Below are 27936 nucleotides of genomic sequence, written 5' to 3'. Positions count from 1 at the left end.
CATCTTCCTGTTTTTTTCTTTCGATATCCGAATCAGTCAACATTTGTACTTCCTAAATCAATGTTCTAGTCCCCCTTTCCTCATCCATCCTCTTTTCTTTGACGTCTCCTTTCCTTGTTTCTGGCTTGTGTCCTAAGACAGATGGTCCATGCAAACAGATGCTCGCCACCCAGTGCCATGTGAGGGAAAAACAGAGCAAGACTCAAAGCAAACAAAATCTGCTTCAGAGTGCTGAAGAGATGAGCAGTGATGTTTATGATGTACATCATCCTGGACAAAACCAGGAACGCACGAGGTTAAAAAAATGAGTCATCTACCAAGAAGGAGGATGAGACAGGCTGAGGTGTCTTTGGATTGGGGCACTCTGATTACTACAATATTGACTGAGTTTAGCTAGGATTTTTTTCATCATCTCCCAGTTTTTGGAGATCACAAAAGCATCCTGTAAAGCGTAGAATCCAAACTCACAGCATCTATCAATTCTAGAAACCTTCTGCTCAACTTTAATGGGGGGTTTTTTGGCAACAACTATGAACAAAAACCTGTGAAACTCCACATCTGTCCTAACAGTTCTTCAAGTTGTCTTTTGTCTGATTTAACAGCAAATGTTTTTTGTTTTCCTTTTAGTTGGCATTTTTATGCAACATTTAACTTATTGTGAAGGGTTTGAGTAAGGTGCAAACAGAGAATGGGAGGTTTACAAAAAGTAAATTCTATATTTACTGTAAGGTTTTCTAGCTAAGGTCTGTTTCTTAAAAAAAACAAAATTGATTTTTTTACTGTTGCACTGTTGCAATTAGACATAGGGCAAGTAAAAATCTGACTCCAAATCAACATTTCTAATTCCGTAACTCAGATAGACGAGCTAACTTCTCTCCATAAAGAGCTCCATACCCTGACTATTCTGGGTCTGCAGCACATCTCTAAACTCAACAATAAGACAAGGACAGAAGTGCTGACAAAATGTCAGAAACTTAGCTCCTCAATCCTCTGTCTCAACTAACAACAGCCATAAGCCAGACAGAACCACCAAATAAACTATGGAGACAGGCTGGTGGAAAGAAATGGCTGAGGACCATACAAATTGCTTAAAACAAGTCTCTCTGCCTCCTGAGATCTGACATCTACAGCTCTCCTTCCATGTGTGGTCTGATATCTGCAGGCAGATATTTTTCCAGTAAATAAAGAATAATGTCGACCAACAGCTCTATTCCTTGGACAATAAGGCTGCTAAATTTCCAGTAACACTGAGAAAGACACAAGAAACAGTCTGTTTCCATATATAATAGATAAAAATCAACAAATTAAACTACTTGATATTTGAAACTTGAAATGATGCACTGAAAAGGAGCAGTCTGCATTATTTAAAATTGTATTAATGGACATTCACCAAATGCTTAATCCAGATTCTGTGCAAAAGTTTATGCTATAATTAAACAGATTAAAGGAATTTTTAGCACCTTTATGTGAATGCAAAACAGATAGACACATTTTTAGAAAGCTGTCAGAGAATTTAAAAACAGGGATATTTTGAAACAATGTACTCTTAGTCACTAATTTGCCCTACAATAGGTTTGCTTGAATAATATTTCATTTCTATGTTTGCACCGAGCACTTTTTTTAAATTTTGATCTAAGGAAAAAAGAACAAAAAACAAAAGGAACAAAGACAGAGAAACTTTTATATCTTCTTCTGCCCTGCATAAAAGTCATTTTTTTCCTGAAATGTTAAATCTCTGTGCTGTTGTCTGACAGATTTGGAGCAGTTTGGTCTTTGCTTCACTCTTATCTTCATGTTCCTGACTGACAGAAGCAAAGAAAACACAAAAACACACTCTGAGTTTCTGTGAGATTGAACACCATATATAAACTCAATGCTGATGTCACAGAACAGATAATACACTTTCTTGCTAATTTAATACCTTTCATTTCCACAAGCACCAGTAATCTATCAGCTATACAAAATATATTGTTCTAACATTCTGAGAAGCAGCTGGCCGAGACTGTTAGAAATTATAGTCGTCTTTACAACTGTTCCAGCAAAACTTATAAACCTATAAGAACTTAAGAAGACCGCGGAGACACAGGAGGCTCTCCGTGGATGTGACCGTCTCAGTCAGTTTAATAAACATGTTTGGTTGTAGTAAGGGAAGAAAAAAATCTGTACAGGGACAGGAGAGTTGAGAAGAAAATGTTTTAACGCTGTAGGAAGAGGGAGAAGCTTCCTGGGAGTTCTGATCCATGTGTTTCACGGACTATGAAAGGTGTGTGCAAAAACAAACAACTTATAACTACTTGACCTCAAACAGACTTCTTATGGAGTATAATGGAGCCCTAACCCCATACAGACAATCTGAACAGTAAAGTTTTAATTCAGTACCACATACTAATAACTTAAAAAGTCTATCGCTTTTCTAAACTTAGAGCATCTGTAACCAACTTATGCATGGGTCGGTAAAGCATTTTTTATGGGTGCTTACATTTTATAACAATGGTGTCCAATCCTGGTCCTGAAGGGCCACTATCCTGCATGTTTTAGATGTTTCTCTGCTGTGACACACCTGATATGAATTAATGAGCGATTAACAGGATTCTGCAGAACTTAAAGACCTGCTAAAAAGCAGATAAACTAAACCACTGTTTTATAATTTCCCTTGAAACTAAACAAGACCCACTAACCATTTGGGGAAAAAGTAGTAAGAATTTTACTGAAGAGGAATTGGTGATGAGTTAAAAAATTCTGATTACAAAGCAAAGTAAGAGATGCCTGCTGGTCCCACGTCCCTAAATCAAACCTTTATAGTCGTCATAAAAATCATTCTACTTAAATAAAAAGAACAGTCAGAAGAAGCAATCGCAGCATAAAGATAAAGCTGTAAAGTGCAGGCAGCTAGAAGCAATCAATTAAAACTAAACTTTTTAACCACAAATCTAAGCAAAAAGATTATTCAAAAACATAACACATCCAAATTTAAATAATGTTAAACTGTAATTCTAACAAAACCACATATAAAAACTGTCAAGAATATGAAAGATGATGTCTTTATATTTACTGGCATTGAGAGTATCCTGTACAAATCCATAATCTAGATTATTTATCCACCTTTTTCTGGGGTTTGACAGTCTTAATGTTCTTAATAGTTTGCATTGATTTGATCACTCTGTTGTACTAGTTTCAGTAGTTATAAAAAGTATTGTTTTCCCTTTTTAAAACAATCCTAACAACAACAACCACAACAATAACAGTTTGTAATAGAAATAATTCCTAAACAACAGCTTCATTTTTTTATGCTTCTGCTAAAGGTGACAGAGGTCACCTGATCAACTCAACTCTGCTTTGGTTATTGAGGATGTCTCATAATTAGAGGTAATTAGAGGTCAGTTAGGTGTGCAAGTAAATATAGTCCTGACTCGGGAATGATGAGCAGTTAAATACCGATCTGGCTCTGAGTGAGACAAGTAGGGAGCCTGAGGGGAAACTACAACCTATAACTGAGCCATCACTTTCCTGAATGCTAGCCAAGCACTGCGGAGGGGGAGCAACCCATAATACAATTCATGTAAATGTATTCATTAAAATTACCTGTGGAGGTCCGTGTGTGCACATGTTCAGGAGAGGTTCAAAAGGTTGTTGTATACAAAGTAATTTCTTATGGTTATCAGATGGTTGTAGAAGTTTAAAAACATAGCAAAAAAAAAATAATAATCACCAACTTGTTTTACACAAACTGCATTTTATCACAATTAGAAGATTCACTGACTTTATCTGTTACAGTCAGACCTTGGCAGTGGCACAACTGTGTTTTGTTTACATCAGCCACATGGTCAAAGTGGTCATAATCCAGGTTTTACCCCTGGATCTGAATGGGCCATTCTGCTTGAAATGGAGCACAAACTTATTCACAAAATGCCTCATCAGCCAGGGCTGCAAATGCTGTGCAGCCACTGTTGACTGCTAGTTTGTGGGAACTGCTCTAAAAAGAAACTGTCACCAACTATTACATAAAGTTATACAACAGAAATGAGAAACACTTGGAGGTCAGTGTCATTTCTTGAAATGCAACGGTATGTTGTGCAGTATTATTTATCCCAAACTGCAGGTATCGGTGAAATATAAAAGTAAGTCAAAATTTACCTAAACTGCAAAACCAATAACCAGATACATTTTTAAACTATCCGTTTTTCTTAAAAAAAAAAAAAAAAAAAAAAAAAAAAAAAAAAAAAGGACTAAGACCACATATACTGAGTCAGGGACACCAACTTCTCAAAAAATGCACATATGAGAAAAATATGCTCCAACTTAACAGAACAACCAGCTAGGCAAGCACCACTCCAGGTTATTAAACTTTACAACATCACCCATATATTTAAAAAAACTACCTTTTAAAACCTCCTATATGAGCGCCGATATCTTTTTAATATCGTTGTAAATAGCTGCCAGTTGTAGCCCAAATTTTTCATGAAATAATACCCAAGAAATAAACAAAAAAAACTAAAGTTTAACGTTTTTCACATGGAGACTGGCAGCCAAATAAGGAGTTTGAGCTGATACGCATAGTTTGGTTAGCGCATGCGCAAAAGTACTACCATTAGCGTTATTAATATCACCTGCGTGTTTCCTGCTAGCAAATATCACTACAAGAATTTTTATTTTTTTAAATCAAAACAAACATTTAAACTTTGAAAAAAATGAGTCTACATTCACAAAAACTTTTAAAAAATGTACCTATAACTATATTCTCTTTTTTGTTTCAAGAGAAGGCAAAAGTCCACACGTCTGTCCCTCTTCAGAAAAAAAGGCAACAGATATTTGTTGTAAACTTAAGCAAAACATGCAACATATAGGTATAACTATATCCATTTAACATAGTCTTTAAAATTAAAAAAGTGTAATTATAAATGACTTGCACGAAACTTTATCAGTTGTGTGAGCCAGTTTACTGTTGTGATCAAAATTAAGTGTTCGCGTTTGTTATTAGCACTTGTCAGATTAGGAAATTTAAGCTGCATGACATATATTTACTGTTGCACAAGGTTATGGTAAATTGACCATAATTCTAGGAGGAGTTCTGTTACTGGTGAGCGAACCAAAACACGGCACCAATTGTTCCTACCAGTTGATGAAACAGCAGCATCCACGCGGGCAGAAACGGTCTCCACTCGCTTTGCTTCCATTGTCGTTTCCAAAGATGGAAAAAAATATGGCCGAAAAAAATAAATAAATGTTTGTTTTCTGTCACACGAACCCGCCTGCCCGCGCTGATAGAAACCACGGCTGGTTCTACTTGCTGCTCGTCAGCGCCAGGCAAGCGCTGGAGGGAAGCTCGTGCACGCGGCAGTCCCGGCGGGAGCGAGCGTAAGCAGGTAGCGATGCTCGTGCGTCACTCCGTGCTTCAATTTATTCAGTTCAGTTCAGCCATCTCAGGGCACTGTACAAAAACGTCCACATACATTATAAAACACTAATTGGTAAAAGTTAAATATCTAAGGAAGCCAGCAGATTGTGCCAAATCTTGGCTTTGTTGTAATCTCCCATCCTGAGCAGCACGCTGGCCACAGTGGAAAGGAATGACTCCCTTTCAACAGGAAGACTCCTCCAGCAGAACCGGGCTCAGGATGGGCGACCATCTGCCCGGACTGGCTGGGGTTTGACAGGACAGAAGAACTGGTCCAGATGTAGTTTATATGGTAAGAAACAACTAGGCTAATGGGAATCAGAACAAGCTCTTTATTGTTTTTCAAGCTTATAAAACTGCTCTCTCAAAAACGTCATGTCAGTGTGAAAGAACGTTCATATTAAACCTCCACACCTCTGCACTGGTTGGTCGGTTGGTTGGTTAATTGGTCGTCATTTGTGTGCCACAACAAAAAACTATGGAAGCCAGAATGAGGATAAAGTATCCATCAAAGATTTGTTTTAAATTGATATTCTGCCTCTATTAAAATGAAAAATGAGACTGTTTATTTCTAAGTGAGCCATCCATCCATCCATCCATCCATCTTCTTCCGCTTATCCGGTGTTGGGTCACGGGGGTAGCAGCCTAAGCAAGGAGATCCAGACTTCCCTCTCCCCAGCCACTTGGGCCAGCTCCTCCGGGGGATTCCCAAGGCGTTCCCAGGCCAGCCGAGAAACATAGTCCCTCCAGTGTGTCCTGGGTCTTCCTCTGGGCCTCCTCCCGGTGGGACGTGCCACCTCACCAGGGAGGCGTCCAGGAGGCATCCTCACCAGATCCCTGAGCCACCTCAGCTGGCTCCTCTCGACGAGGAGGAGCAGCGGCTCTACTCTGAGTGCCTCCCGGATGACCGAGCTTCTCACCCTATCTCTAAGGGAGAGCCCAGACACCCTGTGGAGAAAACTCATTTCAGCCGCTTGTATTCGCGATCTTGTTCTTTCGGTCACTACCCAAAGTAAGAGAGCAAATTTTTAAAATCAGCAGGGGATCAAACCATTTTATACACTGTATAATTTTATATACTGTCCTTAAAGGCGCACCCTACAAATACTGCAATGAGACTTTCCAAAAGCTGTTGTTGTATACTGAGCTGGTGTCTCTGTTGGGCTTTTCCTGAACCACCGTAGGCTCCATTAAATTTTTAAATTCTGAAACTGTCCTACAGGGACCAGAAAGGACCTAAATACGGAAATCTTTTCAAACTTTCTCTACCCACCACAAGCAGTTAAAGACAGTTAAAAAACAAGATATTTAGGAAATGTCTGCACCAAAACACAATTTCACTGCATGCTGCCTGGATTAAAAAGGGGTTGTGCGGGTTGGGGGGGGAAACACCCTGACAAAACACAGACAAAAATGCAATTAAAAAACAATATGACAGTGAGATTGCTGAAGAGAAACTTGTGTCTGTAAACATCAAGCGAGCAATCAAGCAAACTTCCCACAAATACCGTTGCTGTTTGGTGAAAAGAAATGTGAACACAGCAGAGAATGAAAACTCCACAATTAAAAAAAGATAAGCCACGCTTCTTAGCGAGTCAGCTGTCAGCTACTTTGTTTGGAATATATATATATATTTTTTTTTTTTTCTTTAGACAACCGCACATATGCTTCATGGCAGCAAAAAGCACAGAATTAAAAATGACTAACTGCCTCCCAAGGGTCCCACGAAGGATAGAGCCGTCTGTCAGACTGTAAGACATACTCTGTTCGTGTGAAACGCAGGAGATGGATTTAGACAAATCATAAAAACAGGACTTGCTCAGGTAGGACTGGATAATGCTGACAAGTCTTCAAAAACAGGATCCTCACTCTTAAAACAACACGGACGCACGCGTCAGCATCTGCAAGTCTAATTATCTTTTTAGGTGCGTTTATTTTTAGAACGCCCACAATTCATATGCAGATGAGACGAATTAAAGTGTGCACCTGGTGTTTGCTTATTTTCACATAACCTGATTTTACCCAAAGTTACACAGAAGAGAAAAGGAAAAAAAAAAAACATCCAGGAGCTTTCTGAACTTTGCGGAGCCGTTTGATCACATCTATTATTATCATCATCAAGGTAAAATGAGCAAACTGTAATTCACACAGTGTTTGATGGATTGTCTCTATGGCTTGTAAACATTTTTTCTATGCAAAACCTTAAATCATAAACCAGAAAGCTGATTCAAATTACACCCATATCCAGAGATGAAGACGGCTCTTAGTGCATGCTCTTGTTTCACAATATCACAGTGAAAACAGATACAGATGAACAGATCCAACCTGAGTTTATTGAATTTGAGTGTTTTGTTTAAATCACCACGGATAGAGATTTATACTTTTGTTGAGGTGGCTGTAAATAACAAAGCATCTGGACAAAAAATTTGTGGCGCGAGGGAATTTATGGAAACATGAGGGCATTAATGGGAGCGTTTACTCCACCACATGCCGATGAAAGACCTGCAGATGGCTTTGTGTCATAAATCTTTGTTAAATGTATATGTTCGTGATATGTTGGCGGGTGGGGGACAACCAACGCCACAGTCTTTTGGAAAACTTGGAAGAAAAAGGCTCTTTTACGTAAGCCAGGTGGACATTCACGCTTGTGAAATTTGTATTTTTGGTCGGCTGAAGACAAACAATTAGCATTTAACAAGTCCTGGACCTCACAGCCTCACATGCACACAAACATCATTCTGATCTAATGATCAAACTAGAAGCAGAGCCTCCCCAGAGATCCCCCCAAATGAGCATCTATTTCTGTCGCCATCCCTCGTGGTGTCCAAAGTTTAACAGTGATATATTTAGGTTTGTACAAAATCTCTGCACTGTGTTTAATGAGGAGCCTGTGCCATTAGTATGCATCACTTTGGTTCATCAAAGCTTACAGGATGAACAGACCGTATGCTGATTACAGTCTTTGAAACAGAACCGAAACACGTCTTTATGTTTGTTGTTGTTGTTTTTATGTGTTTAGGTTAATTTTTTTACATTCTATTCCATTCTGCAGGAGAAAAGATGATAGTAAAAATGAGACCCACGGCCGATTTTACAGTCAGGGTTGAGGAATGAGGCGTAGATTTGCAATTTACCATCCGTGCCAGGAAGATTCCATTACTCAAGATGGCACTTACAAGCGGCTTTTCTGCTATTAAGTCCTTCAGACACCTTAATCAATGTGAGTGAAATCAGACAAGGCAGGGCGAGCATTAATCTTTTGGCCGCTCACCACTTAACATGATCCGATGAGACACTCACCCGGTCGCGACACGAGAAGGCTTTGTGTTCGACAAATAAATGGCTGCAAATCAAAGATGCCCGAGTCTACGAAACGGGCTCCAGCTTCGACCGCTAGGGTGTGACGAACAAGTAATATCTTACCTGTTGTAGAGAGCTCTTTGAACAACCTCAGTTTGGAGAAATAGCTGAACTCTGACCCGACTGGCAAGCTAACGACTCGTCTGAGAGGGACCGAGGCCAAAGTAGATCGCTGCCATCTTAAAACAATGGGAATTTTAGAACATTTTAACAGAATAACCATTTACAGCAGTTTAAAGGTTTCATCAGTATCGTTCATGTGATTTGCCATAAAAATGCTTTAAGATTGAAAGTTTTAAAACCACAACAATCCACTTTGGTCTTGGACCCCATTAACTGTTAAATTGTCAATCTGGTCAGATTAAAAGATCGTTTCTGCAAAGTGAGGCTGTTCAAAGAGTTGTCGGATATTAATTGTTTATAATTGTTCCTCACTTCATTCTCCACTGAATTAAATGTTTGCCTTTGAAATAAAATAGGCCAAGCTTTAGATTTCTACGTTTGGAACACAGTATGGGTAAGAATACTTCCCTGGTCAGAAAGAAACACCTCATTTCAATCAACAGTCAGATGGCTTCATGTTCTACAACACATCCATCTTCATTGCAGTGGTTTGTTTCCGCAGCAGAGACAGATGTTTCCTCCAGATGCCACGAGCGGCGACGGGAAAACGTAAACAACGCTTCACTTGTGGGACGTTGGTCGTCCCTCGGGCCTTTTGGATAAAACCTGAACTCAGACATGCTCAACAGGGAGCACAAAGGAGAAATTTGTCGGGAATGTTCAGGTGACAATGGGGTGTTTATTCAGCTTATTTCTACTGAAGAAAGAAAAGGAAAGTGCTATATGTTGCCATCACTGTATGTGTACCCATACAGTGACGAAATTTGTTCTCTGTATTTGACCCATCAGCCTGAGAACTGAAAGCTCTGCCTCCCGTTCTACTTTCAGAAACTCTGGGAACAACAAGTAAACCTGCAGTCTGAGAGCAAAGAGCTCTGTTAGATCAGGCTTTAATAATCTTACTTCACATTTTTTCTGATTTATTTGATCTTTCCACAAGCCTCTTAAAACAAGACTCTGCATAAGACAAAAAGGACTGTTTTAGCTTTATCTCCAATCCGTTTCTCTGCGATTTAAAAAAAAAAAAAAAGCACTATCACCAAATTTATCTCGACAATGAGCACAAACATCCTCAGATTTTTCATTTCTTCCCTCGCCGACACCCACAAATGAACTTCACAGCAGACGGCGGAGCTCAAGAATCCCAGCAATTATTTGAAGATCACTCTTTCACGCTTCAAGGGAATTGACGAGACTGTCGCTAATCAAGGCGTAACAGCTCTTTTCCATAATTCAAAAGCCTTTTTTTTATATAATTTGTCACATCCGAGCTGGCTGGGCCATACGTCTTTGCCAGAGTGAAAGATGTGTTTTATTCATACGTCTTTAATGAAAATGGAAGTTATTGGAGCTGGACTGTCTCTCTACCTATGCTGTGACTGGGATTAACAGTCTACCCATCTACAGGTGCCTTTAAAAGGGATAGCTCAGATCTTTTGAAGTGACGTTGAGCAGAAACATTATGAACAATTATTATCTTACCTGTTGTAGGTAGCTCCTTAAACAACCTCAGCTTGGAGGAATGGAGTGTAATTGGATAGTAACCCTCCATATGAGTGGGGCTAAGACCAAAAGTGGATTGCTGCCATCTTAAAACGACTCCTGTCACAAACAGTTCATTCAAACATTCCAAGGCGAAGATGTTGGATGGGATTTAACCTTGCTGTCTGGAACTATGATTTATTTATGTGTACTGTCGCTTTTAATGCATTCCATAGGTCAACTAAAGAAAGAATGAGATGATTAGTGCAATTCTGCTAAGTATTAAAGCAGCTGTTACATTGTACAATGTCTATTCACCAATACAACAATGTTGGGGTTTTTTTTTGTTTGTTTTGTTTTTATTTTTTGATTGGAGGAATGATTTCAGCTGCCATTTGCCATAAGACTCTTTCCAGCGACCAACCACCACCTTACTGACCTTTTTAAGTCTCTCCAACATGTGAATGGAAGTTTTCAGACTCCATCTAGAGCCTGAAAACGTTCTTATCTTGTTTCTGGATGAACTGGACGTGCAAGTGTTTTTTTTTCATTGGCGTAGAATCGTCCTTCATACTGATTTTACCAACTTTCTGCTACGATACCTTCAGGAACGGGTGAAAATAGTCTGAGTACACGAAGCTTGGTGTCAGAGTTTGATCAGCTGAAGGTTGATTGTCGTGTGACCCTTACCTGTAACCAAGTGGTGTCCAGTCCTGGAGAACCACGATCCTGCAGGTTTTAGGTGTTTCTCTGCGTTGGCACACCTGATTTAATCGACCGAATGGTTAACAGAACTTGAAGACCTGCTGAAGAGCAGAGAAACATCTAAAACATGCAGGACAGTGAGCCTTCAGGAGCAGGATTAGACACCACCGGTGTAGCCCAAACCAACAAAGAAGAAAAACCTTAAACTCGTCTTTTATTTCATAAGAAAGAGTCTGTATAGATAAAAATCCAAAATAACGCACCTAAAGAGAATTATTATTGACTGCCACCAGAGGTGAAAAGTAACAAACTACATTTACTGCATTACTGTAATTAAGTATTATTGTCTTTGTTTTAATCTTCTTGGTGCCATTCTTTAAAAAGATTAGCTCAGGTGTCAAAACAATATTTGTTTAAACTTTTAGTCAAAATAATTCTCTTTTCTCCTAAGAATAAATACATCTTCATGCTTGCATTTTATGCGCATTTGGAGGCGTGTGATGTGGCGCAGCAGACTGTACACTAATGGAGTCAAAGCCGGGCGTTGTGAAAGAATTTGTGCTCCCCCCACCCCATCTCAGAAACCCGCATGCAGCAGGAAAAGCACATGTAACAACGGACGGAGAATAAAACCCAAAAAAGGTGTTTCCGGTTCGGAGGACTCGTTGTCATGATGGATTATTCCTGGGATTTTTCAAATTGTTTTGCGCTTTTTTTTACTAAATTAAAGTGGGGCACAGATTCTGGCAGGTGGACATTTTTGTACGGTTATTTACAGGATAGAAATGGACCAGACAACAACAATATTTATATTTTGAAAGGTGTCATTATTTAGGATATAAAAAAAAAAAAGTAAGAAACTTTTCACATTGTAGGATTTGCTGCTCCCAGCCGTAATTCTACAGCAACCAAATCTGCTGTTTTAGTCAAGATTATGCTAAAATATATTTTCCCCAAACTGGATTTTAAATCTCTAAGCAACAACCTTTTCAATTCCTCGTTTATTCCCATTAGAAATTTTCAACTTTTCAACAGAATTTTGCAGCCCTAAATGTTAGCAAAATGCACATCCGGATTTTTATTGAGATCTTTTCAGATAAGTCGATCGATGATGTATCAGGCTGTAGGGAAGAAGCAGCTCGAGGAAGAAAATGACTCTTCTTCTCATTATCTCATCTCCTTCCTGGCAGCCTTACTTACCCCCCCCTGCAGAGAGTCAGCTGTCAATCACGTCCAGGGGCACAAAGTCAGCTGGAGACCAGAATGCACAGCGCACTCATCAAATCTGCCAGCAGGCAGGAAGAAAACAACTATAGAGCCCAAAGTCACCGCCAGCTGCAATTAAACCGCCGCACCACCGTGGAGGAGAGGAACCTGAGGCCACCTGAAGGTCGGCGACAAACCCAATTACCAGCTCGTCATACAGACTGACAGCAGGAGAAACTCTTCAAAGCAAAACAACTTCAGCTCCATTTTTTTTTCAAAGGCTGCAAAGGGCCACAAGACGAGACTGTTATTACAGCAATAAAAAAAAACTTTAAACCTTTATTATATTTATTATTATTATTATTATTATTACTATTGATGGGACCAACAAGAAAATACGTGAAGGATATGCACAAGGCCACAGATCAGATCATGTACAGAACTCTCAAATGGAGTAAAATGGAATAAAAGTTATAAAAAAAATAACACATTTACAAAAGAAAATCTACAAGAACAGTTCAGTGGCAGTATTTTTGGCTAATCTTCAAAATTTTAAAGGATTTTTTTTTTTCAAAGAAGGAAAACTGTACAATAAACATTTCACAGTTTAGAGGTATGAGGGCTGTACTGCGGCGTCTTTGGGACAGGAAGTGTTGCTATACAGTAGTTTCATGTTTCCACAGACCGGTTTTTATACTGGTGTTGTCACTGTGACTTAGAGCCAGCGTCACGCCGTTTTCTTTCAGCGTTCCACCGTTCTGAGTGACGAGGTTGAGCCCGTAAGACTTATTTTCGAGTTCCGTGCCGACGGGCTGCCGGGCAGGTCCGCAGTCTTTACTCGTGCTCGACAATCCGGAGGAAACGGCCTGCTCCGCCTCTACGGTCGCCACGGCTCCGTTCGCCAACAAACTGCCGCTCCCTTTATCGGAGAAGCGGGATCGGTGCGGCAGGCTGGCGCTGTCGCTGCTGTCGTGCTGCAGCTGGCTCTGGTGGCGCTCCCTGTAGGCCATGTACGCCGCCCGCCGGCTGTTGCGAGCGGCCATGTCGTAATGGTGGTGCCGCTTGTGGGGGGCGCTCTGCACGCTGCCCTCCACGCTGGTCGGCACGTCGTAGGCGTACTCGCGCAGCACCGTCAGCCGACTCGCCCTGTGAGCTCGCGCTCTGTTTTTGAGATGCCTGCTCGTGTGTCCGTTGGCTGTGGGGTTGTTCGCCGGGTGGAACTGCACCTCCACCGGCGCCACGTGCATTTTTATTTCATTATCTAGAGAGTGCTCGGTCAGACTGTTGTCCAGAACGGCCATGCCGTTGACGGTCGCCGGCGCAGAGGAGGATTTGCATTGAGCTGCCTCCGCGTGCAGATTGGTCAGCTTGTTGCCGTGGGTGGAGTTGCGTGTGCTCGGGCCACTCTTGTTCGTGTAGGAAGAGCCATTGCTGCTTTGGCCGCCTTTCGTCGACTCCCCGTCTGCCTTGCTGTCGGACACCGCCGTGGACGGCACCGCCGCACCTGGCAGAGGCAGAAGGGCGTCCTCCTGAGCCGAGTAGGCTTGCCTTCCGGAGCAACAGGCCTGGGACCAAAAGCACCTCATGTCTTGTCTGTTGATGCAGTGGTGAGCTACCATGAACGCCCCGAGGGCCAGCGCCGTCACCCCGTAAAGGCAGGTAAAAGCCAAGTTGAAAGGGTGCTCCTGCGATATCGCCATGGCGCCAAACACCCAGAGGGCTGCGTACAGTCCCAAAGCGCCACCCGCGCCCATCAGCTGGGCTGCAAAGGTGTGTTCGTTTTCCAGGGCCGACAGGGGCACCGAGTGGGGGGCCGACACGATGGAGGACGCCTCCTCGTGCGGCTGAAGCTGGAGGGTGAGCGGCTGACAGTGGCTGCTGGGTCCATCGGGCCCTGCCTCGCTGCTGACCGAAGCCAGATGCTGGTGCTCCTCGGTCGGCTCCTTTAGCTCGTAACGGCGCTCAGGGTGTCGGCGCAGCTGCAGCAGGATGCTCAGGAAGTACATGCAGTCCACGAAGATGATAAATACTGCTGGGCCATAAAAAGCCCCAATACTCGGCTCCCATCCCATCCAGCAACTAGAGACAAAAAAGACACCAAAGATCAGCTAATCAACTTTGTTGCATGGGAGGAGACACATATTATTCCTTTTAATTTTTAAATTTATATATAGATTGTATTTTTCCTCCAAAATAAAACTGTCCACCTTTCTTCCTAAAATAGCTCAGCTTCTCACTCTCACGTCTCACTTATTTACTTCACAAACTGGAAGTCCTTCCGAAAAACTTCAGCACCTCCAGTAATCGTCTCATTCCATTTATTACCGCAGCCTGAATTTCTCCTGCTTGGAAGAAATTAATTAAACTCCAAAGACTCCAGGACAAATTTCTTTATTAGTCAGCAGCCCTACGAGATCTAAACAGCTGCCACGACAGAGAGGAGGCTGCAGGAGCTCTTTATGAGGTGACAGCAGTGGCTTGTTGCTTGAACGCGCATAATAAGCCTCTATAATCACAACTTTAGGGAATAAAGTTCTCCTGGAGTCATAAAAATATACATTTTTAACTAAAGCAAAGCAGTACGGCCAGTCATATACAACCCTAACCCAACCAAGGTTCTCTTAGAAACAGAATGAAAAAAAGGTTTTATTATTAAATGTTAAACTGACAGGATTTCCATTGTTATGCATACTCACTATGGTGCATTTGTCTGACTGCCGTAGTTTTTGATGTTGGCTGCTGCAGTGATCCCACACACAATGATGGGGATCCCTCCGCCGATCAAGTAGAACCTGAAACCAACAGCTCAGCTTTAGTCTTCCCACAGAAACAAGAGGAACAGGACGATTGTTTCAGGCTGTGTGGCAGCTTATGTCAAAACAACTGAAAGTGCGAGAGCGACGAAGTCAAACCTGAGCATCGGCCTCGGCGGCGGTGGCGGCTCGTCCAGCTCCACGTAGCATTTCGCTTTCCGCGTCACCTGCTTGTATATGTTGCGTGCAGTCACGCCAACCCACAGAGCCGTAGCCAGAGTGGAATAGTGCATCAAAATGCCCACCTAAACAGAGATTAGACTTAAATGGGATACTTTGGACCTCAAAACAGCACGTGTCTGAAACAATTTACTATTTATGGAGTCATTATCAAAAGAGAACTAAAAATAGAAGAAGAGGTACCATCAAAACAAGCCACAGTAACTTAAAAGCTTTTATGTTTTTCTCCCAAAAATCCGTCTGAACATCTGAAAGTCTGTTTCTTTGTTCTGCAAAGTTTGGAGGAGGAACAAGAGGGAGCATGTGAAGGTGCCGTGTACACTCACTGCTTGGCAGACGCTGGCGTTGCGAGTCTGATTGATGCCGCCCACAAAGACCCCGCACGTGAGGGAGACGTGGAAGCAGAGGTTGACCAGCATGTGCCAAAACTTGCAGCTCACGCGAACAGACCTGCAGCCAGGGGAGAGACGCAAAACCAGGTTAAAAGGACCGTTGTGACAGAACAAGGGCCACAGCAGGACCAGGAAATATGAGTCAAAGCCGACCATCAAACGGCAAAACTACCGTATTGTTTTTGCTTGCGTATATGTCTGTCTGTTAGTAAAATATCTCCGAAAGTAATAACTAGATGCACAACTACAACTGATTAACAAGACCTTAAATTCATACAAGGATTTAGAAAACTTATACCATAATATTTTGGAAAACAGTCAATATTCATGAGAATTATTTTAGAAAAAGTAAAGAAATAATGCTTATGTCACTTAAATTATCGGATTTTTGTAGACTTTGTAAACCTTTTCTACATATTTTGAATGTTGAATGGATGTTTGGGGCAAGAAAGTAAAGTTAAAGCCTGCATGTTTGTATCTACGACAAACATTACTGACTTTAAAACACATTATATACTGGTTTCCCACCTGTGATGGTAAATATAGCTGATTAGAATGGTGAGCAAGCAGAGCAGCAGGATGACACTTGTTGCATAGATGACTGGATGCAGAGGCTGGATGCTTGGAGAGAAATGGTCAACACTGCTGAGGTCCTGCAGCGGAGACAAACGGACACATTTTCAGCTTTAACTTGTGTTGTCTCCTAATGTTGGACATAATATCTAATGGCCACTAGAGGGCGACATGGTTAAATGACAGGGTGCCGTCCAAACATTATAAACAAAATCAATAAAACGCAGAAATGGATGCATTTTCTTGTGACACTCAGCCGATATCCGACCCCCACCCACCATGAGCAAACCGTAGTTGCCCAGAGAGCTGCAGGAGATGGTGGTGAAATTGTCCTGGTGCTCCAGGATGCGGCAGCCCTCGCTCCTCCACCCGCCCTGACCCCCCGCCAGGGTGAAGTTCCAGCAGGCGGGCACGGCGTCCGAGCCGTGAGCGAACCGCCGCAGGGTGATGTTGATGGGGGTCCTCAGGACACTCGGAGACACACCGTCTGACGGAACCCAGAAATCAGAAGACAGTTGGTGTTATTTGTTTTGTTTTCACTCTGGTATTTCATTCATAATCAGATAGCAAAGCTGAAGTAGTTTTTGATTCGTCAGCTCTGATATAATTAGAAATGCATTGCTCATAGCTTCCAAGGCCGTTAACAGTTTCTGGTCTCTGTAATCTCGATTTTGGCCAATTATTTACTCCAGAGAGCTTCAACTGACAGAGTACACAATATGGTTTTATAGTTTCTGTTTAGACTGAAAATTATACTGTTTATATAAAACATTTACAATTTTTTTATGTACTTTATATATACACATTTTTTTTAAAGCACCAAGTTACCTTTAAGTTACCAGACAAGCATTTATACAAATAAAATCCTACTTAAAAGGAATTACTTTATAAAACAGAATAAAACCTCTTCATCTTATTTTATACATATCAAAACATTAAAGTGCCCTGGAAAACAGGACAAACACTTTGCAGCAGTGTCCAAAATAACATTGTTGTTAAAAATTACTGTGTTTTACTTTCAGATGTGTTAAATTGTTAGGTTTTCATTTATTTTATAGTAACCTACATGGTGACTCACACCTCAGTGTTTGTAATAATTAAATTCAGAGGTCAAATTAGTGGATTAGCTCAGACCAGACCAAATAAAAAAAATGTTTTGGTTTTTTTTTTAAATGTGGGATTGTCGAGTTAGCCGTCAAGTTAAAAACTGACTGAGTCCAGTCACCAACCGATCTATTAGAACAACAGAAAGTCTGTTGATATTCATGGAACAGAAAACATGAAACATGAGTTCTGGTGAAGTTGAAAATTCACACTTGAGCCATCAGTAAAATTACTGCCTGATTTCTCTCTACACTTTACAAAAAAAAAAAAAAAAAAAAAGAACTATAAGACTTGCCTATTTTTGCCATAATAACAGGTGTGGCCACACTCCTCCTCTTCCCCCCGTCAGCCAGGAGGGAGGTGTTCCCGGTGGAGGGGAAGAACTTGCCGCTGCGGAAGCCCAGCAGGTGGAGCTTGTAGATCGTATCGTCGGGTGGCCCGGGGAGGACAGCCTGGCTGAACAGAGACTGGGGAAGTTGCAATGAAGCCTCCACGATGGTGCTCTAATCACGAGGACAAAATGGAGTTGGAATAAAGATCATTTACAGCACTTTTTTTTTTTCTGGTTTTCTGAAACAATTCAAAGTCTTTGAAGGAAGCTCTCACGCCTACAAAAGCGGATTTCTGCTCAGCGCTGACCTTGTAGAGGACGGTGGAGACGGAGCTGGTGGTGTTGCATTTGAACGCGAGCTGGCCGGGCGTCCGCTCGGGGGTGGGCCTTTGGAACAGCATGCAGGTCATGCCGTTCCAGTCGTTGGCCCTGACAGCGTGGGCCTCCAGGGCAATGTTGGGGGACGTCTGTGGGGGAAGAAGCGGGACGGTGAAACGCTTATCGAACAAAAACTCGATGCGAGAGCGAGTGGCGTGCGGGGGCTGACCAGGGAGAAGGCCTGTGCTGTGGCCAGGCGGTAGGTGGCGATCCTCTGGAGACAGGTGATGATGCGGGAGCAGGCCCTGGCTTCACGCTGGGCCATCCACAGAACTCTCTCATCAGCCAGCATCAAGTTACTGGCCATGCTAACCATCACCTCGCCCAGCTGGGAAAACAAGAAGTGTTTTCAGAACTTTACATTCAATCCATTCAACAGGAAACACTCTAAACCAAAAAAGAAATAAAATAAAGTGCCACCTGAAGCACCCAAGTACAAACTGGAAACACATCAAAGCTACTAGCAAAGAACTTTTTGTTTCTAAAAGATCAGCGTGACTTAATTAAAACAATCAATGACCGCACATTCCGTAAGAACAGATATTCTTCCTGGCAGCCACGTCAGAACAAAGTTTCAGGGCTTTTTCCTCATTTTCCGATGATAATTTTGGATCATAGTTAGTGATCTTAGTTAAACACTGTTTCTTGAAAAGAGCAATATTCTCTTGGGAAGTCAAACATGTCTGTAAACAGACTTGTGTTTAATTATATGGATGTTAGCTAAAAATTAAAAGGTGCAAAACTTAGATTCTGTGTTTTAAATCTTTTCCAAAATAATGCATTTTCAGTCTGGTTCTGTCGGAACAAATGCTAATAAAGAAAACTTGAGGCCAAGTTTTGAACAAAAATTTTAGATTTAAATGTCCAAGATGATTAATTATTGCTTACTTATCATGTAATTGCCTGTATTTGTTTGTTAGCAAAATATTTCATGAAACAGTGGTCAGATTTTAATGAAACTCCAAGAATGTAATAATGGACTACACAGGCCACCTATGACCGATTAACCTTTGGAGTCAACCTGATTCAAGATGGCCGAACCAATCAAAAAACATCCTATTTCGCCAAACATAGCTAATAACAAGTAAAAAATGAGTTAAGTTTTGTATTTATTTGAAGAACAGTTTTTGGCCCTGGTCTCAGACAAACAGCTGCTGGATTGGAAGTGTAAACAAACAGGCCCGGAACACAATCCTTACATCTTTAATCTTCTCAACAAACTTCCCAAACTTCTCGATCATCTCAGCCACAAAGATGATGTCCATCTTGTCTGAGAAGTTGGCCGCATCGATAGTGTAGAGCAGCAGGCGTCGCGCTATGTTCCCGACGTTGCTCTCGTTCAGAGGCATCTAAGAAAGACACGGAACTTTGTGATTATTGTGATGATCCAATAAAGAGCGTAAATGATAAATGAGTACGTTAGGGCTTAACAAAAAAGAGAACACAATTTTTTAAAAGAACCTATCAAGAGCTGAAAATCTTAAGCCCAAGAGTTGGATATGAACCTGGTTGATGACGTAGAGAAATCTGGTGGCATCTTTCTGAAACTGGCAGTGGGAGTAGTCGTCCTCGGCCCACAGCCCCTCGCGGCTGCAGTAGCGCCACGCCTGCCGTCCTTCAGCAGAGCTGCCCGAGTAGGCGCCTGCGCTGGACGGCAGCCTGTTGCAGGGGAGGTAGGCTCTGATTCCTGCCAAGGTGCGGGGCCACCTAAGGGGGTTCAAACAAGCCTGGCTTAATTAATCCATGCAATCATTCACTCCTCTTTCCTCATGTTTATTTATTTATTTCTTTAAAAGAAGAACAATGCTCATCAGTCAATCACAAGCTACTCTTGACTATCAAGATGTCTTGAAAAACTCTAAAAATGTCTTCAGTTGATCCAAAATGTTGTTGGAGTTCTGATGAGAGTTAGGAGAGATCATATTTCTCCAAGTTTAGCTTCTCTTCATTGTCTGCCAGTAAAATTCACATTGAATAAAACTCTTGCTTCTAACATACAAAGCTGTCCACAACCAAGGCGTCATTTTTCCATTTGGCCACAAGGTGGTGCTGCTTGCACAAGAAAATAACGTCACGAACACAGAAAGAAAATATATATTTTTTTGTTTTTGGGATAAAGTTGATTATTAGGCATCAACTTTAAATCAATCAATTATTATTTTGTGATGGTTACATATCCTATCTGTGGAAACAAAATAAACCACAAAACTTTGATAAAACATTCAATTCAAAAGACTGGAAACAAAAAAAAAGGAGATTCAGTGTTCAGTTTTTATTTTATTCTGCTTTTTTAAGTGAGAACATGAGGCATGAGGCGGCTCACTGTATGTCTGCTTATACCTGAACTCTCCCTTGTTGTTGGAGATGCGTTCAGGAGCGCAGTACTTTGCAGAACTTTGCAGCACCACGATATGGACCGTCCTGGTGGTATTGCCCCTGCTCGTCCAGACCCGACACTCCCAGTTCCCCGTAAAACCAGGCTGGATGTTCGAGATGGTCAAAGCACTGCCGGAAAAGGTGGAAAAGAAAATTTCAAAATCATGTTTGCTGCTCAAATCGACGACACAAATGAAGTAAACTGAGAGCGCACTGCACCTAGCGATCAGGGAGCAGTTCTGCACAACGCGTTTTTCGATGAAGATGCCTTGCGTGGCATCGGGCTGCACCATGCGTCCATTTTGGTACCAGAGCACCTGCATGTCTTCGGTCACCAGGGAAGCTTGACACTGGAAAGGCAGGCTGTCTCCCTGAAAGACCACCTGACGCTGGGATGGCGTGAGCTGGAAGGAGGGCAGCTCTAGCGGGGCATCTGGAAGAAAGATCAGTAGAGCACAAATCAGCTTTCAGAGCAGCTTTGACTTTTTTGTTTCACACTTAAAACATTTTGGACAACTAAAATATGCCAAAAATGTGTCCAGACTTCTGTGTACTTCAGCGCTGTTTGCCATTCAAGTGAGGCATTACTTGTAAATCTATACCATGTGTTTTATAATCCCTCAAGGAAACAAGTGCCAAACTGATAAGACGTGAGCGAGTATGAGCAAAGGCAGCGCCGGCCTGGGCAGCCCTTGTCTTATCTCTGCATGTCAACGCACAAGCTCCTGTTCCCCAAACACAGGCAGCACGGATTCCAAAAACAGACAAATTAAAGAGACAGCGCTCCTTTTTTTGGCCCTAAAATCTGCACCGCTTACTCAATCTGACACTTCTGCAGCTGAAAATGCCAGAAACTGAACAAAGTTTCACCTAAATGATGAAGAAGTGCATTTCAGAGCTGAAAGAGCTGCAGGTTCAGTTCAACATCTCTGTGCTGTGTCAAATCTGTGGGTGTTTTCGGTGCTAATTTTTATTCCTACCGCAGGTGAGGCGCTCCGGCCTGAGGGAGGTCATGAGCTGACCCTGCAGGGACTGAGGGTAGGAGCACTTTGTGTTCTTCACAGCAACGTTTTTGTCTTTGATCCAACGCAGGAGCCACAGGAGGTTGCAGTCACAAAGCAGGTACGGTGTCTGAAACTCTCTGGAGGTGGAAATGAGACAAAGCTGACTGGTGGAAGATTCTGTGCAATATCTGATGACTTTGACACAGTTTCCATTGCATTAATGAGTGTGTCACTGAAGCAAACCGTTTCCTTAATGTACTTACAGTGACTTCAGAGACACCAGCCGATCAAATGTCCCCTGGGCCAAGGACGAAAACAAGTTCCCTGAAACATTTCTGTGGAAAAAGAAAACATTTTTTATTTAGGTTCATCAAGTGAGGATTATTTTAAACTCATGACTAACAGATGGGATTGTCTAATTTTCAGCATAAATGGTGACCAATCAATCCAGAACTAGAAAAATTCCCAGTCAGTGTGTCAGTGGATGTAGTACAGCTAAGCACATCGGTACATGAACGTACCATTACTAAAATGGCTCATTTTTTCTAGCAATGGCACTTCTTCAGAGTAGAAGTTTTTACTGAGAGAAGACCCCTTAATGTTAGCAATCTAATATAGATATAATATATAATATCTATAATAACCAAGAAAAAAATAAAAGTAAGCTTTATTTTCAGTGGAACTATATCTGCTTTTCTTTACTAGTCCAACAGTTTTCGTTTTAAGTACCACCTGCCGTGGTGGTAAGGTCAGTCCATCCACTATATTCTGAGAAGTGCAAAAAAAACCCACAAAACAAAACAATAAAAGTGCTAAGATGCTACAATCTGGTTTATAAAAGCCTTTGTAATTTTTTCTGTTGGCTCTTATTTGTACAAATAGCTCTGTCCAAAAACCTGGAGGACATTATTGGTGTGTTCCATTTGTTCTCAGAAGTTGGAAATTCCAAGTTCCAAGTAAAAAAAAAAATTCAACTGGAATGCTCCCTGAAGTTAGCACAAGTCTTAAAGTCAGATTTTTGACCAACCCCGACCTGTAAATCCAACATGACCGCCTCGTCTATGAATAGTGGTGACAGTTACAGAAATAAGCTTTTTATTTTCACTTCTGTCTGTTTGTATCTCATTAAATAAGTTGCACGCATAACACTATATCACCTCTGTTTGAAAACATGTTGCTACAGTGTTTGAACACACAGAATCAGAAATATATGAATTACAATGAGACAAATGTACTGATATCAACTTGTATTGCTAACAACAGTTAGCCTGATTACTAAGTTAGCAAATCTTTCTGGTTTTCTGAGTTGCAGCTTGGAACAGAGTTAGGCTGAAAGTGATGCAAATTTATTTACAGACTCCTGAGGTAAATGGAATGAAACATATTTAAATTAAACTCTGTCAATATATTTACAGTAATCGTAGTCAAATGTTTAATTCAACCAGGAATGAGAAAAAAGTGGTGTAGAAATGGAATCAGCTACATTCAAAACCAGCTGGTCAGATGGTCACAAAAATCAGAAACTGGATTTGGCTCAGAAAACAGTGATGGGTGCATTTCTACTCATGACATAAGGAGAAAAAAAACTACAAAACTTACAGTCGGGTTAAACTGTCGAGGCCCTTGAAGATGTCTCCATTAAGACAACTGATGCTGTTGTTGGATAAATCTCTGCAACACACACACACACAATGCCACAAAAGTCCATTTGTAGTTCTTATTAGGACTAAAAATGTTTTCAGCAAAATAAACTAAAGAAGTCCTGCTGCATTAGGATAAAAAGAACAAAGAAGCGGGGGATTTAAAAGGGGGGGAAAAAAGGCAAAATTTAACAGGCAGGTTGAGGCAGAGAGCTCAAAAATTCAGCTGACAGGTTTACAACTTTCAAGATGGTATTAGATAATGTCTGTGTGGGCCTGCAGGCGATCCGACACATAAAAGGCAGAGCATCGCTGTGGTAGGTGATTAATCACCTCTGATTACTGTCAAATGCATCCAAGTGTCTGCTTTTGCTCTGGATGTGACCTGACATGATGTCTCTGGAAAACATCACAGAGAAGTGTCCATCATGCCACACGCCTTTCAGAAGGAATCGCGCATAAATCTTAGGGTTAAACATTGAAAATGATTGATGCTGCCACCGCCAGTTACCGTATACACAACATGTAAAAGTGCTTGGAAAGAATAAATTTTCACTGGAGGCTCTACAACTTCCTATAGAGTCATCAGTGAAGGGACATGTCAATCACACACGGGCAGAAAATGAATTTATTTCAACCTAAAAGCTTACAGGGGGAGCTTTTGGAGTTGCCATTTACAAATGCAGCTATCAGAATTTGTCATACGATATCCGTTTGTCTCTGGTGCAAAAATGACAAAAAAATCAACTGAAATTTGAGGTAAGAAGAATCTGAAGGAAAAGGCAGAAGTCTTCCTCCAGGCTACACTAAAATCTAGCTAGACGGAGGCCAGCTTTATAAAACAGCTCCTTCTCAAAAAGCACATGCCGTTGTATAAGAATGCTACACTTGCTAATATTGATCCTTTACACTTTTGCGTGACATTGATTGTTTAGTTGGTTGCAGTTTTCTCAACTGAACAATATCTGTGTTACTATGTGAATGTTAGCTGAGGACAATCGTCTGTTTCAAAAAAAAATTTGTTAAGCAAATTTTGTTGATCACCTCTGCGCCTTCAAGCCACTGACTTGTTAGACTGTCCATGTTTATAACTTTATATCACCATATACAAGTAGGCAAACAGAGGGTGGTTTGAATGGGAGGAATCCTTTTTTACTGCCAGGTGATCGGATTTGAAATGACTGATTGTTAAAGAAAAACAATGTTCTGCACAGAAGTGATCCTCACTGATCGCATTAAAATATCAGTTTAATCACAAGTGTCCTTGCAGGAAACTAAATCCAATCTTTACATGTGTTAAAAAAATCTGATCAATTAATAAATCACATTTACAGTTCCAACAGCATTAATATTCCCAGAGAGATAATATGTTAATCAACTGTTCACCATGGATGCAGGTATAAAAACCTTAGCATGTTGTCTGCTGTAAGAAATATTTCTCTGAGAGTTATCCAAGTGCCAAGCAAAGAAACAAGAGTCTGGGAGAAAACACGCAACATTACTTCGACCCAACCCACCAGCTAAGTTTTATCCAGGGGCACTTGAGGAATGTGATACAAACATAAAGTGATACCTGAAAAATGACTGGCGGTCTCAGGCCAATTTTCAAGCATTTATCTCATTATTGCCGTTTGTCCTTAAGGGACCAGATGGGGAATTCACTCTGTGAGGTTATTAGTTCCACTTGAAGGAGAAGAGAAAAAAAAAAAAACAGCCTTTTGCAGGCTTGCCAGTTTGAGCGAGCATTGTGCGCCACGGAAAGCAAAGGGGTAAAGGGAGGAGGCTTTTTTTTTTTTTTAAACAGCTGAAGTCTGCTGTCATTTCGACGCCAGGATTCAAATCATAGATTTACAGGAAGGCCTTAAGACAAGTTGGGATATTGTTACTGTTGTCAATCACTCTGTTAAGAATTTTTATGCTCATAATACACTAAAAAATTAAAAGTCTTAGACAAGGCTTTTCAAAATAACTGTAGAAAATTAACAACGTGAAGGAAAGCTTCAGCTCTGTGATATATGACAAGTGGAAGCAAAAATAGCCTGATGTGATTAGGTCCGAGCAGAGACTGTTCAGCTGTTGGAGGAATGCCGGGGCTCAGAGGAATCCAGTGTGTTGTGCAGCCTAAAACTAGGGCTGTTAAAATGTATGCAGATAGCCCTAGTTGTGACAACTGCCTCTGTCAGCTATAGGTGATGCCCCTCTTCACACTGGATGATGACAATCCCGCTACGAAGTGAAAAGATCAGCCAAAATGTGAATGATCTTTGTAGGATCTCGGCGAGGTCTTTATGGATTAAAACAGTTTTATGGATTAAAGCAGTTTCGAGCATGGACAAAACATTTGTAGCAAGGTGGTGGTAGTTTATCGTTGTGGTTGCGTTGCATCAGGGCCGTGGAGGGAGCGTGGTGGCAGCATACCCATTGCGTGGAACTTGGATGAACTGGCATGGCTTAACTGTTGAACATTTGAAGCAGGACTGGACACGCTGGTCTCACGCCCAGGCTACGACCACGATTGTGACAAGGTCAATAAAAACAACCTAGTGGCAGACATGATACTCATAGCTGCATCCTGACACGGCCCAAGAGAGTCCAGGCAGGGTGGGTATAAAAACCATAACAATTATGCACGAGAGCATTTTGGGGACTTGGAAAAAAGCGAAGAAAAACTTATTTGGCAAGTACTAATGGCATAGTACTGTTGTGACGGCCTTCACATCGAAGGTTTTCAGAATTTGCCGAAATCCAGCCATGTTCTAACAGGTTGTGTGGGTCTGGAAATCGTAATGGGGTCATCATTCAGTGTTAAAGGGTCTAAATTAAGGTAATGGATACATTTAAGGCTTCTATTTTTTGGATCAGCTGCAACACAGTTTTGGAATCCTGGGTTTGTAGTTCGACACTCCAGTATGTTATGATAACAACAGTCTCCTCACACAGTATTTCCTCAAATCGAGCTTCCCTGTTGCTTTTCTTTTTCCACTTGGATTTGCTGGGGGTGGACTTCTTTTATGTCTTAGGCGCCAGCTTTTGATTGGGAGTTTTATATTTGGCGTGTTGTCAACGCGCCATGTCCATGCACTCATAATATCCTGGCCTTTATGCGGTGGGATTAGGCAGAGCCTCAGGGACACTCAGAATGCTGACGTCGGCGTCAGCATTGATGGGGAAAATTTAAGACTTACTTGAGTAGAATAAAAAACAGGAGCTTGGGCATTATGTGCAACATTTTCATCAATTTTCCAGGATTTTCATGTCTTTACAAACCTTGGAAAACATTGTGACATAAGAAACGCTTATAAGCTGATTTAACCATTCTGTGTGGCCATTTTTTTCCACTTTCATTTTTCAAAAAAAGTAGCGTAAATGTGTGGTTTCCAGTGCTGGATGTAGAGCTTCTGTGTTTACATTCCTGGGACGCCAGTTGTTTGTTTTTCCTCTCTATTCTTTCAAATTAACTGAGATGAGTGACTGCTCTCAGCCAAAGCCAAACTGAACCTTTAACAAGTATTTCCATGCGAGGTGTCAGATCTCTGCAGTGACGAAGAAAGGGGGCAGATTCCGATGACTTGGATCTGAGTGTAGCATGAATTTACATTGACGAGGAGGAGGGGGGTGGGGGAGGGGGAAAGAAGACTAGATCTGAGCCGAGGAGCTGACCGCTTTCCTGTCGTGCTCTTGCTGTTCCACAGCCACGGCCAAGTTCGAGTTTGTGTTGGCAGCGGCTTGGTGCCGTCAGGTGACTCCAGCTCGAGCCGTGCTCCTGCTCCCTCTCATGCACGTGCTTGCAAAGGGAAACAAAACAACTGGACGTTCCGCGATAACCTGCATGGATTTGAGCTTTGAGTATTCCACGTATTAAAACGACGATCTGCAACTAGAACTCACAGACAGACATCCCAGTCCCCCCACCACCAAAAAAAAAAGGAGTGTGTGAAAATATTTAAGGCCTCACGCTGACGGCAGCAGTCTTTGGAACGTGGCCAAGTCAAACAAGGGTAGAAACAGACAGCTGCTTGAACCGTGCTTCCCTTATGGGAACTAGATCCTCTCTATGTGGGATTTTACAAAGATGGACTTGAATCAAAGTTCTTGAATAATTCTATTCCATTCTCCTATTCAATGGAAATGAAAGAACTCAGAGCCGTTCGATGCTTTTTAAAGAATAAAAGGTCCTTGATAATACTTGATAATAAAAGAGAAAAACTGCTTTATAAAGCTTGTGACATAAAACAAAGTCACTGTATTTTACCGGAGGATGCAACAAAGAAAATTAACCTTTTCACAATAGTCTCATAATTAGAGCAAATACATAAAATCTTGAATTTAAAACAAATTTAAAAAACAACAGAGCTATAACCAGTTAAACCATAGAAGGGGGCACATGTTTAGAGACCTAACCTAAAAGAATCAACAAAACTTCAAAAGCTCCATCAATACTCACAGCTTTTTTAGCACTGGCAAGCCCAGAAAAGCGCCTGGCTCAATACGACTGATCATGTTACTCCGCAGGTCCCTGTGGGGAGAAAACAAGCAATTCAAAAAGCAGCAAGATAACTTCAACAGCTTTACTATTTATTTCAGTCATTCTTTCAGAGGGGGGAAAAACAGCAACATTTTCCCTTAAACTCAAAGCAATAGATTAAATCTTTTGAACTGGGGTTCAGTGAGAGGTTATGGACAAATTATATATTACCTGTTGTCGGGGGTGGAAATTAAAATTTTTTTACCGGCCACTCAAATATTTTACCAGCCACTATTTTTTGTTGTGACAAAAAGTAATTTCATATGATGATGATGATGGAGGTGGGTGGAAGCAGTTGTGGTGCCCTACAAGCTGAACAACACCTCTTTCTGGACACTGCATGGAAATA

At 41.5% G+C, this 27936-nt stretch overlaps 2 protein-coding genes across 2 annotated transcripts in view; both read right to left on the bottom strand.

The window, feature by feature from the left end:
• kcnip4 (Kv channel interacting protein 4) overlaps window positions 1–5372 on the bottom strand; it is a 140038-nt gene extending 134666 nt beyond the window's left edge. The window contains exon 1 of the mRNA XM_017414309.3: window positions 5114–5372. Coding sequence (XP_017269798.1) covers window positions 5114–5174 — 61 coding nt within the window. The 5' untranslated portion in view covers window positions 5175–5372. The remainder of the gene's footprint in view (window positions 1–5113) is intronic.
• A 7216-nt stretch (window positions 5373–12588) lies between these two features.
• Window positions 12589–27936, bottom strand: part of adgra3 (adhesion G protein-coupled receptor A3) — a 30089-nt gene continuing 14741 nt past the window's right edge. The window contains exons 3-19 of the mRNA XM_017414483.3: window positions 27507–27578; window positions 23022–23093; window positions 21686–21757; window positions 21399–21559; window positions 20638–20851; window positions 20383–20547; window positions 19548–19749; window positions 19242–19391; window positions 18212–18370; window positions 17973–18131; window positions 17629–17836; window positions 16508–16716; window positions 16185–16309; window positions 15591–15714; window positions 15184–15329; window positions 14968–15063; window positions 12589–14350 (exon numbers count right to left, since the gene is read on the bottom strand). Coding sequence (XP_017269972.1) covers window positions 12928–14350; window positions 14968–15063; window positions 15184–15329; window positions 15591–15714; window positions 16185–16309; window positions 16508–16716; window positions 17629–17836; window positions 17973–18131; window positions 18212–18370; window positions 19242–19391; window positions 19548–19749; window positions 20383–20547; window positions 20638–20851; window positions 21399–21559; window positions 21686–21757; window positions 23022–23093; window positions 27507–27578 — 3757 coding nt within the window. The 3' untranslated portion in view covers window positions 12589–12927. The remainder of the gene's footprint in view (window positions 14351–14967; window positions 15064–15183; window positions 15330–15590; window positions 15715–16184; window positions 16310–16507; window positions 16717–17628; window positions 17837–17972; window positions 18132–18211; window positions 18371–19241; window positions 19392–19547; window positions 19750–20382; window positions 20548–20637; window positions 20852–21398; window positions 21560–21685; window positions 21758–23021; window positions 23094–27506; window positions 27579–27936) is intronic.

The sequence above is a fragment of the Kryptolebias marmoratus genome, linkage group LG7 (assembly GCF_001649575.2).
Source record: "Kryptolebias marmoratus isolate JLee-2015 linkage group LG7, ASM164957v2, whole genome shotgun sequence".
In the NCBI taxonomy this organism is placed as follows: Eukaryota; Metazoa; Chordata; class Actinopteri; order Cyprinodontiformes; family Rivulidae; genus Kryptolebias; species Kryptolebias marmoratus.
Note: the sequence above shows the minus strand (reverse complement) of the source record. Positions and strands in the feature narration are given on the sequence as shown.